The 16,078-nt window shown below is 38.3% G+C and overlaps 1 protein-coding gene across 14 annotated transcripts in view; it reads right to left on the bottom strand.

Moving 5' to 3' along the window:
• PAPOLA (poly(A) polymerase alpha) overlaps positions 1-15,023 on the bottom strand; it is an 89,893-nt gene extending 74,870 nt beyond the window's left edge. For 9 of the 14 annotated variants that reach the window (XM_063092275.1, XM_063092279.1, XM_063092281.1 and 6 more), the window contains exons 1-3: positions 14,783-15,022; positions 600-773; positions 121-187 (exon numbers count right to left, since the gene is read on the bottom strand). In XM_063092275.1, the coding sequence (XP_062948345.1) occupies positions 121-187; positions 600-773; positions 14,783-14,790 (249 nt within the window). In that variant the 5' untranslated portion in view covers positions 14,791-15,022. Of the gene's footprint in view, positions 1-120; positions 188-599; positions 774-14,782 lie in introns of all 14 variants that reach the window. The other 5 variants (XM_063092272.1, XM_063092270.1, XM_063092273.1 and 2 more) reach the window with 1 other exon arrangement.
• Between the last annotated feature and the right edge of the window lie 1,055 nt (positions 15,024-16,078).

Below are 16,078 nucleotides of genomic sequence, written 5' to 3'. Positions count from 1 at the left end.
GTAAGAACAGGTTATGTAAGACAACTGCTGTGTTAAGTTGGCTATACATGGCAAATTATTTCAAATACAAAAAAGTCATCTTACCTTGAAATTACTTCATATACAAAAAAGCCATCTTACCTTGCTTTCACTGATTTCGCGTATCCATTCTTTTACCAGGTTATTTAATTTTCCCAAAATTAAAATCCTGTTGATTAAGCAATTATCAAATCAAGTATCAAGTTATTCCAAGTCAATACTGATTAAATGAACAAAAATTTTAAATAAATGGCTTTCTAAATGTTATGTTTTTAAGTGATCAGAAAGTATAAAGTAATTAGCTATTTATAGGCACTGTGCTACACTGGGTAAGGCATTCCCTTTCTCCTGATAATTTAGTACTATAATAACCAAACACATCAAAAAGTCAAAATTAAGAGACTAGAATTCTACAAAGAAAAAATTAAAGTTTTGTCTCCTAAGTATCACTCTTGTCTGAAACAGACACATAGATCTGGGAGAATAACTCTGATACTCTAAGCATGTAGAGGATGCCTCAAAATTAATTTCAACATTAATAAAAAAATATAAAATATATATACACACATGTATCTGTTTACCTGCGCTGCAGTTCCTCTTCCTCTTCAAAAACCCCAAAGGGCTTCAGAGTCTCAATTAGTTTCTGTGTAAGTATGCAGTCAGTCTCCTTGGGGGCTGCTAAGCTGATAGGAGAAGTAATGCCATAGTGCTTCTGTGGCGGCTGTGTTTGTTGTGATCCCTGCGTTGTAACTGGACTATAAATATAATTGGATAAAATTACTGTCAAAAAAATTCTACAACTTGAAACAAATCAGCATGACTAGAAAAACTAAGTTAGTAAAATGCATTTCTCAGCATAGTTACCTGCCATACCCCCAAACTTTTTATTTTTCAGAAGACATTTTATTTATATTACAACAAAAAGTAACCAAAAAGAAAACATTCTCATCTCACCCCAGAATTTTAAAATTCCTCTTATTTTTCCCTTTTTTTCTCTTCCTCAACTCGTCAGGCTTTTCAAGCTGGCCGGTTAGCTCAATTGGTTAGAGGCGGTGCTGGTAACACCAGTGTCGGGGGTTCAATCCCAGTACCGGCCAGCAAAAAAGAAAAAAAAAGATCTTCGGGTTTTTCACTGTCACAAAAAACAATGTTTGGAAGGCTCCATCTACTTCAACTATCTCACCAGAATATTAGGATACAGGCTCAGATTTCTAAATGCACACAAAGATTGTTCATCCTAATTTAAAAAAAAAAAAAAAAAAAAAGTTGATGTCTACATTAGTTTCCACATTAACATACTGATGGAAAATAAATCATATGCAAGTTGGAAATTTTTATTTATTTTCACACAGTCACATCAGCCAGCTTCAGTACTACTATGTTAACATAAAAACACATTTATTTGTTCCATCTAATTCAAGAAAGAACATATACATCACATAACTATATGTGATGTATATGTATGTGTGTGAAGGTAAGGAAAGACTTGTATTATCTTTCAATTCTATTTTTCCACAAACTCTTTGAGGTATCCTCATACCTGACGAATACATATAGAACATAGGCCTTCTGTATCTATGGGATCCTCATCCCTGGATTCAAAAAAAAAAACCACAGGTGGAAAATATTTGGAAAGAAAATATGTCTGTACTGAATATGCAGACTTTTTCTTTGTCATTATTCTCTAAACAATACAGTATAACACAAGTATTTACATAGCATTTACATCATATTAGGTATTATTAGTCCAAGTATACAGGAGGATGTGCATAGGTTATATGCACATAACTATGTCATTTTATATCAGGGACCTGAGCAAACCCGGATTTTGGTATTCATGGGAGGTCTTGGAATCAATCCCCCACAGATACTGAGGGACAACTGTATATCTAATTCAATTAAGACCATGCATAAAATAAATAAAAATAAATCACAACCAAATAAAAACAAATACAGATGCTCCTCAACTCACGATGGGGTTATACACCACCAAGACCCAAAGTAGAAAATATCTTAAGTCAAAAATGCATTTAATACAACTAAGCTACCAAACATTATAGCTTAGCCTGGACAACCTTAAACACACTCAGAACACTTGCATTAGTCTACAGTTGGGCATAATCACCTAACACGAAGCCTACTTTATAATAAACTGTTGAATATCTCAGGTAATTTATTGAAAACAGTACTGAAAGTGAAACACAGAATGGCTGTATGGGTACTCGAAGTACGGTTTCTACTGAACACATATCACTTTCACTCCATTGTGAAGTGGAACCATCACAAATAGGTGACCATCTGTACATGTTCTGAAACTTACAAGATACTGTGCCTCCAATAAAAATGGCTTAGTGTTAGCCTAAGTGGCTAGACTAGGAATTCCAGGCTTCCAGATGCTCTGAATGTCCAAAATGTCCCCAAGTAGAAATATTAACCATTATTATACTTTAAAGGAAAGTTTTTCCATTTAATTTTATCAGAAATTAAGTGAAGTGATAAAACAATTTAAGGGATCTTTTTGTTACTGTTATTGTTTCTAACAAAACAAAATTATACACTTCAATATTGGTCAATATGGAACATAAACCCCAGAATAAGAATTCTGCTTTACATACATACTAACTTGTCTTTGTCCTAAAACCATACAATACACCAGACAGCTACCAATCCCAAGAATGCAAAGCTCTTCCTCCCATTCTTGAACACATTAAACATCTGCCCATGTCTATCACTTCTCAGAAACTTTTTTTTGGGGGGGGGCAGCATAGCTGGCCATACAAGGATCAAACCCTGAACACTGGTGTTATCAGCACCATGCTCTAACCAACTGAGTTACCAGCCAGTCCTTCTAGAAACATTTTTACAAGTATTTAATTTTCTTCAGGCTTATTCCACTTGAAAAAAAACAACTCCAATAATTTATGTGAAATAGTGAGTATAAAATCAAACTAGACTTACAGTATTTGTGATTCACTAAAATTTCTTTCTGGTTATCAGTATCAATAGTACATGTCCTAAACTGTGCCACTGGGTAATTTTCATTTCATGAATGTGATTTGTATTTACCTTTAGGATACTGCCTGAATTGGTGGCCATCCAGCGAGTTCTCTACAAAAATACAAAAATCACTGTATTTCCATAAGGACTATTTTTAATGCCCTAATTTCTTGCTCTGTTTTGTATCTCTTCATTCTTATTCTTTTTTACCTACCTCTAATGCAAACATCTTGCTAGTTTTTCAACATATGACTAAAGCATTCTTAGAAATCTTAATCCTTTCTGGATCAGAATAAGATATAAATACATACCTACACATACAGTACAAATATGAATTCTATCCCCTCTGAAAACCACAAAAGACAGCCAAACACTCCTCCCACACACATATACCTTTTCTTTTCAGGTTCAGGACATGGTATAAAGTGTACAGTATTTCCAGAACTCTTCTCTCCTTAGAATATGCGGTATTTTCTTTATATTTAAAATATTCTCATCAAGGTACAACTCACACAGGACACACACTCATCTTTCCTTTTAATTTTTTTCATTTTAACAACATTCTACTTAACAATTCCATTCCAACTACTCTAGTTCTGACTCTGACCATCTTGGTCCCACTTTGTCCTTCTACTCCCTTGCCATGAAGGTCTACCATACATACTATTACCAAGCATATCTTCCTAAAACACAGCTTCCTAAAAACTAACTTTAGTGACATACAAGACTGTCACAAAATCTGTCCTCAACTCAGAAGCAATCTGATAAAGACAGAAAGCAGGCTTGATTTCACTTCTACGAGTCATATTACTCTGGTTTCATTTCTGCCACTAGTGATATCACTCTTGGTAAGTTGTATCTCTATGGATTTACCTTAGAATTTATCATATATCTTTTTCTACTTTGAATAACAAACTAGGAATTTAAAAATTATAATATTTATAACACTAAAGAGCAGTTTCCAAACATGCAAAGTTTTTAAACCAATGCTAAAAAATAGGCCTTTCCTTTCTCCATATCAGGCTGTCCAAGATCTGGCTCTAATTAGGATAAATATTTAGGCACTTAGAAAGAATAATGAGATTTTTTGTGAAATTAAATTATGACTGTTGGCTACTTATATTGTTTCAAAAGTTCAGGCATCCGACTTAACCAATATGTACACTCTGAAATATTAAGAACCACCTTGGTATAGTAATGATTAAAGTTTACTCAGTGCAAGTTCCTATGACTTGTTAACTGCAGTTTATTTATTTTTTATTTTTTAAAAAGATGACTGATAAGGGGATCTTAACCCTTGACTTCATGTTGTCAGCACCACGCTCTCCCAAGTGAGCTAACTGCCCATCCCTATATAGGGATCCGAACCCGTGGCCTTGGTGTTAGCACCACACTCTCCCAAGTGAGCCATGGGGCTGGCCATAACTGCAGTTTAGAAGCCAAACACACAAACAGTCAAAGTATGATCAACCTTTGGTAGCCTGGAATTCCTCATCTACCTTTAAGCTAACAGTAAGCCATTTTTATTGGAGGCACAAATATCTTGTAAGTTTCAGAACATGTTTATCAGCATCTTTGGACATATACTGATAACTATTTTAAGTTAGGGTGGAAAGTATGGAATATTCAAATGGCTTTAGCTATTCATAGTAAAATCTAAATTTCAGATATCAGACTTCAAAACATTTAGGAATTATAGAGGTACTAAAAGAATATGAAGAACACTATTTTCAGAGCCATATTTAAGCAAGACACAAAACACAAAAGCCATAAACAAAAACAGATTTGCTTACATAAAAATATTGTTTTATATACAGCAAAAATATATATAAGGAAAGTTAAAGCAAATGATAAAAGGGGAAATATATACAACTTATACCAAAACAGCAATATTCCTAATACAGAAAGAATTCTTAAATTAATTTTTTTAAAAAAACTTTCACTGCAAATCAGGGAAGCAAATTAAGACAACCAGACTGGAGAAAAAATTGACATACACATCTGTTAAAAATGAAAGACAAAATAAATCTCCAGTGTTGGCCATGGTGTAAAAAAAAATGAGCACTCTTACCTATCACAATGGAAGTAAATTTGGTACATTATTTTAAAAAGCAACCAAGCAATATTCATCAACATTAAAAATGCATATACCAATTTTAAAAGTTTATATCTAACAACTTCACCTTTAGAAGTCTCTTACAGAAATACTAGGACAGAAGATACAATGTGAAAGCCCTGAAGTTGGAAGACCTATTCTCTTTAACTCACAAAACATTTTTAAAATAATCTATTACATAAAAATCCAAATTTCCAGCCATTCCTGTGGTAGGGGTGCAAAGGATTAGAAGACAGGCCAAAATATGGGCCCTGTACAACAAGCTTGAAATGAGCAGTGTCTATCCCAGAGCTAGCCCCCAAAGGAGGGCCATGCTTGGCACTCCACTCATTTCTAAATTACCTCCCTTAAACCCCACAGGTTCTAGAATTTGACCTTTCTTACAGGAATAACACAAAAAGATATTCAAGGTTGTTCATTGGTGCACTGTATATGATGCAGTGAAACAAACTAGAAACCACCTAAATATACATCAATACAGGATTGGTTAATTATAGTACATGCTTTGAACATAATACTATGCCATATTAATGAGTTAGTAAGTACATGGAGTAACACGGAAAGATGCCCACTGGTGAAAAAAATTTGTAGAATAGCATTTAGCGAAATCTCAACATATTCCAGGTAGTATGTCAAGCATTTTATGTTATTTCTAATCGTTCCTAACAACTCTACTATTAATTGTCGAGGCTAGCCAGTTAGTTCAGTTGGCTAGAGTGCAGCCTTATAACACTAAGGTCACGGGTTCGGGTCCCCATAATGGCCAGCTGCCCCCCCCCAAAAAAAAACTGTCCCCATTTTACAGGTGAAGAAACTGAGGGGGAAAAAAAAAATTAAAAACTTGCCTAAATTCACTAGGTCAAGATATGACTCTATAGACTGTAAATGTAAATACTATGCTGAGGTGTCTGTGTACATCTTTCATAATATGTTTTTTTAACTGTTTGCTTTTTTTTTTTTCCCCCTCTCACTGGTGGCTGGTCTGAATGGGGATCTGAACCCTTGACCCTGGTGTTTCAGCACCACACTCTAACCAACTGGGCTAACTGGCCAGCCTAACTATTTACATTTTATGTCTACATATGCACAGAAACACAACCAAGCAGAACTAAGATGGTATAATTTCACTTTATATTTTATAAACTTGTTTCAATTTGTTAAATTATTTTTAAAAGCAAACATTAATGATCATGCAAAAGTTCAAAATTATCTAATTATACCATTCACCGCTAAATTCAGATAATGATAGCAAGGAGACTAAAATCACCCCCTAAAATCATTCTCTGACAGCAAGGGGCACCAAACGAATCCTCAATTTACAACAATAATTACCTTTTGATTACTGGCTAAAAACTCAGTTTATGCTAATCAAAACACTATTTTAAAGAAGTGAAATAAACCAAGATTTTTAAAAATGTGGCTAGAAATAGTAAATCCAAAATAAGTCATGATTTATTGCTCCAGAAATCTGCTATAGCCTCCAAGGTTATCAAATTAGCCTAATTTTCCTAAAAGCATCTTTTTCTCATCTGACTTACTTTTGTCAGAAATCATAGTATTTAGTAAGCTGAAATTTACCAAATTCCTAAATATGTATGAAAGACAACACTAAAGTCAGGAATACAAAGATGCTTAAAATAGTCTCTGTTCTCAATGACAATCTCAAATTTAGTCTGGGATTCAGATCCTTAATAAATAAGTGCGAAGTAAAAGCTTGAAAGAGAACACTAAAGAAACAAAGACAGAATCATGGCTATGCCAGGAACAGAATGTTAAGGAGGTATGCACACTAAATAACTGGAAGGGAGCGGGGATAGGTACAGTCTAGGCAGATGCCTAACACAAAAGGAAAGGAAAACATCATATCACCAATGATGTTTTCCCAAATAGTCAATGTTTAAGTACTCTGCATTCCAATTTATACAAAGCTCAGACTGATGAATTCCTGCCTCCTGATATTGGGCATTTGGAACATGTGGCCCATGCTATTATTAACAGAGTCAATTGCCTCAAAATTTATAGCTACTTCCTAACAGAAAATGCTTTATCATTTCTATGATAAAGTTAAAACTGAAAGCTTAACTTGCTAGACATTCTTCTTTGGAAGCAATGAAATAAACTACAATAACTTTTATTTAATATAACATTCACCACAGTATAATTTGCTGTCTACAAATCTTAACCTTGGTGGGCTGGCCAGTTAGCTCAGTTGGTTAGATCTCAGTGTTGATACACCAAGGTCAAGGGTACTGGTCAGCCACAAAAAAAAAAAAAAAAAACCTTAACCTTGGGCTAGCTGGTTTGCTCAGTGGTGCTGATATGATAACACCAAGGTCAAGGATTCGGTTCCCCTTATTGTCCAGCTGCCAAAAAAAAAAAATCTTAAACACAATGTGCCCATTTGAGTTAAGCAGGGAAAAAGGACATGGACAGAAAAGGAATAAGGGATCTCTAAAGTATCTCAATGTGCATTAAATATTAATTCTTAGCAGAAATAAGACAATCTCCTCTTTTACAAGGGGCTTAGCATATAATAGTAGCTTGGATGTAAGCAGAGTGAAGATAATATATTTGCTGAGAAATCTTTTTTTTTTTTTTTTTTTTTGGTGGCTGGCAGTGCAGAGATCCAAACTTATGATCCTGGTGTTAGAAGGCCGCGCTCTAACCAACTGCGTAAATGGCCAGCCCATGCTCACTAAGAAATTCTAAGGATGGCTAATCAGCCCACCACAATGTGTTCTGTGTAAGTGGCACTAAATATATTTAAAACCCAACTATACACATTGTTTGTTTCCTTTGGCTGGCTGGCACAGAAATCAAACGCTGGCCACTGGTGTTATCTAACCATCTGAGTTAACTGGCCAGCCTCCCAACTATATTCTTAAAAATGTATGCCAGGTAGACCATTCAGCCAATATTTAGTAAGCAGCAGCATATGTTCCAACACAGATAATGTAATAGTTTATGCTCAAGAAGAATAAAGGGGATGACCTCTTAGGTCAGTTGATTAGAGCCTGGAAGGTCCAGGGTTTGATCCCATACCAGCCAGCCGCCAAAACAAACAAACAAACAAACAAACAAACAAACAAACAAACAACAAAAAGGGGATAAAAGCACAATGAAGCCCAAGCCCAAACTTTGGAAATTCCAGGCTGATTATGCAAAGAAAGGGTACTTGTTACTCAATTACTACAAGGGCCAGGTTATTTTTCCTCCTTTCTAAGGGTACTTCCAACTGCACCCTTGCCTTCTTTGCCTGGTTGGGAAGCCAGCCAAATTGCAGCATTCCTGCATCAACTAGCCAAGTACAACTTGAAAATGAAAGAAATATAAATAAAATAGAGAACCTGAAAAAGTATAAAAATGTATCAGAGGGCTGGCCAGTTAGATCAGTTGGTTAGAGCGTGGTGCTGATAACACCAAGGTCCAGGGCTGATGCCTGAACAGGCCAGCCACCAAAAAGAAAAAGAAAAAAAGATAAGAAAAATGTATCATAAAAGAATAGTCAAAAACATATTAGGACTGGCAAGTTAGCTCAGATTGTTACAGTGCAGTGTTATAATACCAAGGTCAAGGGTTCATTCAGATCCCCGCATTGGTCAGCCACTTCCCAACCGCCCCCCAAAAGTACGTACATTTTAAATCATAGTACTATATACATTAATTCCAGAAAATGCAATTTAAATGTTTCTGATAACCACAATAACAGGGACACTATTCTTAACCCAAGAACTATAAAAACTACCATAAAATGCAAGTTTCTGGATGAAATACTGAGAGAATACAAATTTGAAAGATAATTCTGTGTCAGAGGAGAAAGAAAAAAAAATATGACAAAATCCCTGTATTTTTTCTTTCCCAAATCCTTAAATTTCCACAAATAAAAATGCTATGCAATACTGCATGCATACAATCCAAATATTAAAAAGAAACAAAAACAAAACAAAAAAACCCCCAAAAAACCCACCACTTTCCACAGAAGGTAGTGGACACAAAATGGGGTTTGTAAGTGGCAAATCTATGCATGGCTTTAAATAAGGATCTACACACAAATAAAGTCACTAAAAATAATTACTAATTATAATTACTAAGATCTTAGGTTCTATAGTAGTACTCTGTGCATCCTACATACTTGTAAATAAGTTGAGATTTAAATGTTCTACACAAAAATCTTGAGCTTGAACATTAATTCTTCATAAAACATGGAAACGGATCCCAACTGAGCTAATCAAAGATGGTTCCCAACAGGGTCTGCAGGAGATGGTACAGCATACTGGAATGAGAATGGAATATAGAAGCCAGAGCTACAGATCAAATCCCAATCTACAAGTTAGCACCTTTAAGACCTTGGTCAAGGGACTACATTAAGCCTCAATTTAACCAACTTTAAGGGGAACCAATACCTCCTGCAATGTTACTGCTTTGTAAATCATAAATTGAGATTGTGCAATTATTTAAAAGCTGCTGACTAATCAGAACACTGCACATACAAAATAAGAGACATACACTCCTCAAAAATGAGAAATGCCTAAGAAACCAAATGGTCTCATTTTGCCCGAAAGTAACTTTTATAAACTTGCCTAGATGCAACTAAGGTGAAACTTAATTGTAATGTTAACTTGAAGCTATTTCAAGGAATGAAATGAACCAAAACATTTTCAAAGTTATCAGGCCAGAGGCTTTCGCCTTGGGGGAGGGGAGTGGAAATCAGAGAATATGAATTGAATAGGCTCATAAATTTACTCAACTCCAGTACCTTTCCTCTCAACTTCTCTATCAAAAAGCATGAACTGAAAACATGTTTTAGGTAAAACACATTCCAAATCCATAAGCAACATTTACTGAGCAGCAAGCAATTCTCTATAAAATCTGCAAATCTTAAAATCTGAGAATCAAAATTAAACCAAGTTGGAAGTTATCTTTCCTAAAGGTTATCCAATGCGGTGTTTTTCATTAACAAAAAAAATTCTTTAAACTGTGTGTGTGTTGGCCATGAAGCCAGGGGAACGGGATACAACACAAGGAATGTCCATCCCTCCTGACTATGTTTAAAAAGCACCAGAGATGTTGCATGGACAACTTGCACGTCCACTGACCATCACTGGAAGTAGCCTACTCTATATCTTGGGGCAGCTGGCTGTTAGCTGAAACTGTACAGCAGCAGTTATCAAGCTCGCAAACTTTTTGTTCTCAGACCCCTTTCCAACTCTTAAATTTTATTGAGCACCCCGAAAGAGTTGCTTTAAATATGGATTATGCCTACCAATATTTATTGCACTGGACATTAAAACTGAGATCTTTTAAAGTATTTACTCATAACAAGAAACCCATTAAATAACACAATAACTTAAAATTTTTAAAAATGTTTTCCAAAACAAAAATTTAGTAAAAATGGCAACCTTACACTTTTGCAAATCTATTTAATTCTAGCTAAACCAAAGATGGCTGGATTCTCATATCTGTTTCTGCATTCAATTTGTTACGATAAATTGGTTTGGTTGAAACATAGGAAGGAAAGCTGGCATCATGCCAACATTACAATTGGAAAAGAATATTTTAATAGCCTTTTCAAATAATTGTGGATAGTCTTCTCTGATACTACACCAAAATTCCACAAATGGTAGTTTCTTAAATATTAGTTGTAATACAAAAATTGAAATCATCATCCATAAATCTTTGTACTCTGCTGCACTAAAATCTGCCTTGCACTTTGTACCTTTCACCCATGTATGACTTTATTACATCATGATTGGTCTCTTGGAAAATATGGGTTCACTGAATTATGCATATCTTCCAAATATTGACACTATATTAAAAAACTGTATTCGTTAACATCACCACCAATCTCATCAGAAACATCTTTAAGTATTGATAAGCTGTCAAGCTCACAATGGCAAAAACAAGCTTTCCAAAATTCCAATTTTTTCTTGAAAGCTCAAATTTATCACTGGCCACAAATAATGTCAGCTGTTTTCCTTGAAATGACAGGCTCACTTCATTCTCAAGGAAATGTCTGCTAAATACTAAATACTTAAGTATGAATATCCACAGTTTATCACTTGTTCTTTCAGATTAAAATGGAGCTCCATTAAAAAAAAAAAAACTAGTTTAGCTCACAAATCAAACAGGGTTCTTTCTCAAACCCACCATTTACTTTTCAGCATGCAGCTTTATACGTACTTTATATGTCACAGCATATTAACAAAACAAACACTGGGCCGAGCCCGTGGCGCACTTGGTAGAGTGCTGCGCTGGGAGCGCGGCGACTCTCCCGCCGCGGGTTCGGATCCCATATAGGAATGGCCAGTGCGCTCACTGGCTGAGTGCTGGTCACGAAAAAGACAAAAAAAAAAAAAACAAAAAAAAAAGCAACATTTTTTACTGCTTCACCAAGGGCTTTTTTTTTTTTTTAACTGTGTGTGTAGTGGTCAAGAAATAAAATGACTATATGTAATATGGGGCCTCTGTCTTGATAATTCCTAAGGCACATGCAACATTATTCACCATTGCTTTTGTACCATCAGAGTAAATGTCAACAGAGTAAAAAAAAAAAAACATAACTCAGTATTATGAAAATAGTTTGGATCTTATGTGCCCTCTGAAAAGACACCCCCCTCCACCCACAAAGCATCCACAGACCACCCTCTGAGAACCAATGCTACACAGGACTACTATCCACAAACAGTTCTACCTGTGTGTTACAACTACATGAAACTACTCCAATTCTCTCTTTCTTGTGATAGTCCCTACAAATATTTGGGACGAAAGCTATTATGTCCTCTAAGTCTTGCAAAATATCTCTTCCAATAACTTGAGCAACATTCCATGAATGTGGCATGTATGATAGCTCAGTTATTGGATATGCTCCTTTATGTCTTTTTATTACAAGTGTGACAGCCAGAAGTGAGCTGTGCAAATAATGATTTATAACCAGCAAAAAAGTAGGGCAGAAATACAAACATGAAAGTACTTCAAAAAGTTCACGAATTCATATTATCTTTTAACTCTATCTTTCCATGAACTTTTTGAAATACCCTCATAGTTTCCATAAGATCATTATACTTTGTATTAATGCAGTGGCTTTCAATCATGAGATTTTTGTACCCCAGGGGTACATCTGGCAATATCTGAAGACATTTTTGGTTGTTATTACTGAGGAGACAGGCGGTGGACCTCCTGGCATCTAGTAAAGGCCAGGAGATGCTGTTACCCACCCTACAATTCACAGGACAGCCCTGTGAAAGGAATTATCTGGCCTAAATATCAATAGTACCAACATGAAAAACACTATTGATGGATCCTAAAACTATCAAAACTCTGCACAAGTTTCAACACCATGGCTCTCAAATCTTACCAGACTTTTCAAAATTATATATGTAGTTACATATGAAATTTAGACAAAATATGGGACACTTGATCACAATGTTTTGTAATGCCCTGAACCTTAACAATTTTTATTTAATCCATTCTAACAACTTTCCTATGGTCAGGTCAATGCTCAAATCCCATTCACCCATCCAAATTTAACAGCTGGACAGGCATACCAAAAATAAAAGTGGAATTCAAACAAAATATAGCTAGGAAACCACAATTCAACACATCCAAAAAACAAAATTAATGACTGTGACACCAGAACATGAAAAACAATGACAGAAAATTAATGAGGAAGAAGGCCTATTTTCTTAAATTAGGTAGCTTTGGTCTTTCTATTGCTTACTTTTAAAGAATTATAGTATGCTTACTGTTTAAAAACGGGGGATAGTTAATGAAAAACCAGCTATACAGTTCAAATTTCAAGAAACACTGGAAAGGAGATATCCATGTGTTAATCTGCCATCTTGACACTGTCTTCCATTTTATACATCTGAACTAAAAATAAAAAAATTTGCAGCACTTAAGATCTATAAAAGAAACTTATACTTTCCTTCCTCAAAGAATGCTGGATAAAAGTAGGTGTATAAAAGTACTTTTAATTCCTAGAAAAAAGACACAAATTACTTACGTTATTTCTTCATTGAAGCCTTTTCCTTATGGCATACATTTCCTATCATTTTAAATACTGACATGATTATCAGAAAGAGAAGTCCCTTTTCAAAAACAGCAACAAAACATGAACTATCACAAAATCATCACATGGTATACTGCATTTATTTTTAATTCTTACTGAACTGAAAAACTCCACAAAAATCTTGTTTAAACTCGGTTCTTAGTGCCTCTTTTTACCATTCCATGAAAGAATTAATCAATTAACAGGGAACTTGTAGATTCTAAGATTTCAGATCTGTATATTTAATTAAGCCTAACAAGTGTTCTCATTACAGAAATAATCTGGCAGACCTTTTAACAAAATGGCAGGGTGGGTGAGTGGGGTTGGGCATGAGAAGGAAGGAGCAATGAAATTCTTTTTTAAAATATTATGTAAAATGTGATACATGTCGTCAAGGCTTGTGTCAAAATCAGAGTTTCATCTGTAAAGAAAGACACACACACATATGTAATTATATGTGCGTGTGTATATATATACACATATATATAAACTATAATCAGTGATATTTGCAAAAAAGAAATTGTCTTTACTAAAAAACACAAAAAAATTAACCTGGGAATACATCAGATGTCCAGAAACCATAAAACCTTTACCTTGGATTTAAGTAAAACCGTGTGTGTCAATTACGTGCTTCGTTTTGCAGCTACAAAGATGAAGGAAACGTGGTCCCTCATCTCAGAGGGACACTCTTAACACTTCAACCTTCAAAAATGGAAGAACTGCAGTCTCACTATTTAGGCCTCTACACTGCTAGGTATACGCAGGAAAAAGCTGTCATCTACTTTTTGATCTCAAAAATGAGCTCTCAAAGTACATCTCATTCTTAGAAAGAAAAGAAAGAGAAACGAAACTTTTTAAAAAACCCCTCTAGGGGGGAAAAAGTATACAATATAGGCCCAGTGGGGTTAGAAGGTATCAATGGACTAGCTTCAAGCCTACGATCAGAAAAACAAAAACATCACTAGAGATGAAAAGCGAAGAGGGCAGAATAAAATCCGGTCACCCCATCAGAACAAACAGGGACAGCAACGCATAACAGTTTCGGAGGAAGGTACCGTAGGAAGTGTCCCTTCGAATAGCGGGGCTCGACTCTCAGGACCGGGCTTTGAACTCACGGTCGCTCCTGCACGTGTGGACGTGGGAGGTGGGAGCAGACTCACTCGGGCACGACACAGGCATCGTGGACACCGAAGGGACAGAGGAACCAAGCGGAAGTACGACGGGAACAGAAGCACCGAAATGGGGCCGGCAGACGCCGAGGGCTTAGCCCGCGCCCGGAGTGCACATCCCGCGAGGAGCTGGGCCTGCCTTCCCCGCCGCCGGGCGTTGTTTTCGTTTTTTTTCGGACGGGGCGGACGACCCCGAGTAGTGGGGCTAAAGGTTCCTCAGGCTCTCCCGGAAAGGAAAGGCCCCCGGCCCGACGGCGGCTGACCCGGCCAGGAAGGGGTGGGGGGACGCAGGAAACAGGCACGAGGGGGGAGCGTGGCGGCAGGAAGGACCCCAGCGCCGCCCGCGTCCCCCACGAGGCGAGGGCCCGGCGCGCGCGCCACCCCTGCCCCGTCCCCTGACGCCCCCAAGGCCCAGTCAGAATACCAATCACTTACAACGGCATCGTCTCCTGCGCCGGCACCGCCCAGTCACTTCCCCCCCGCAACCGCCGCCGCTGCCGCCCTGGGCATGATCCACTGAGGCGGGAGGGAGGGGGGGCCTGCCTCAGCCCTGGGTCCAACCCCACTCCCGCACCGGCTCCCGCCGCTTTAAGCGCTTCTCCTCCTTCCCCTTCGTCCTAACATGGCGCCCGAGCGCTACCACAGCAACGTTCTAGAAACGCTGACGCGGCCACGCACGCCGTGCGCGCGCCTGCGCACCAGCCGCCTGGCGCCGCCAAGCGTCACGGGAAGCGTAGTTCGTGAGGCCGCCGGCAGCCGGGTAATTTACACCCAGATTCTCTCACGCTTCTGCGGTGGCTGTAGGGCGACGTGTGGGAGCAGTCGGGGAGGCTCCCGGCTGCGAGTCATCGCGCGGGTGGGGACGCTCTCGTGGCCGCCGGGGCGACACGGCACGAAGAGGACCCATGCCCGCGAGGCGTCGCTTCCGGCGCTTTGTGAGGTCCCGCTTTTCTCGCCACCTGAGGTCGCGGCGGTTGCTTGTCCTCCCAGAAAGGCATCGTCTGTGGAGGTGCTTCCAGGGGACAGAGGGACCCACGCGTTCACCGTCTGCTTCCTCAGAGTGCGGGGCTTAGAGCTGAGCCATTGGGTCGGTGCCGCGGTTGTGAGAAGGTCCTAACCGCTTCGTGCTTCACTGCGAAGTGGCAGTGATGCCGTCCTCACAGGGTCGTGGTGGTCACCTCTCTCAGAGGTGCTTGGCGCACAGCCTGGGACAGAGGCCGCAGACGTGCTCCCGGGACTCCCTCTGAGGTCCCCGAGGTGGAGCTGCGCATCGGCTTTGTCCACTGTGTTCTTTCCGCCTGTACGCAGGCGCTCAACAAGTATTTGACGAATGAATACGTTTCCAGGATAGGACTGTGATGGCAGTGAATTCTGGAACACGAGCTCATCTTACTTTTAACAAATGGTGCACTGGAACTTCTTGGTACAGCTGTCCTTCAGCAGAAACGTGATTGGCAGTAACCACTGGGATTTTAGCCAAGGCTGTTTGGGCCATAACTTCCCCAGGGCTGTGTGTCCAGACCTTTCGGAAGTGGGTCCTGGAAGTCTCTCTCTTCTCCCTCCCGGGAAAAGTTTGAGAAAGTGCCTAAGGCAGAGCATCCACGCTGATATTCCTTCCTTCCTGGGATTAGAACGTTCCCAAGAACATTCTAATCTTAAATTCTAAGGTTCCACACGGAAGGCCGGGGCAGGGGGCAGGACGGGCGGAGGGGGAGGGAGGAATCAAATGTA

The sequence above is a fragment of the Cynocephalus volans genome, chromosome 3 (genome assembly GCF_027409185.1).
Source record: "Cynocephalus volans isolate mCynVol1 chromosome 3, mCynVol1.pri, whole genome shotgun sequence".
Classification (NCBI taxonomy): Eukaryota; Metazoa; Chordata; class Mammalia; order Dermoptera; family Cynocephalidae; genus Cynocephalus; species Cynocephalus volans.
This window is presented reverse-complemented; position numbering and strand designations above follow the sequence as displayed.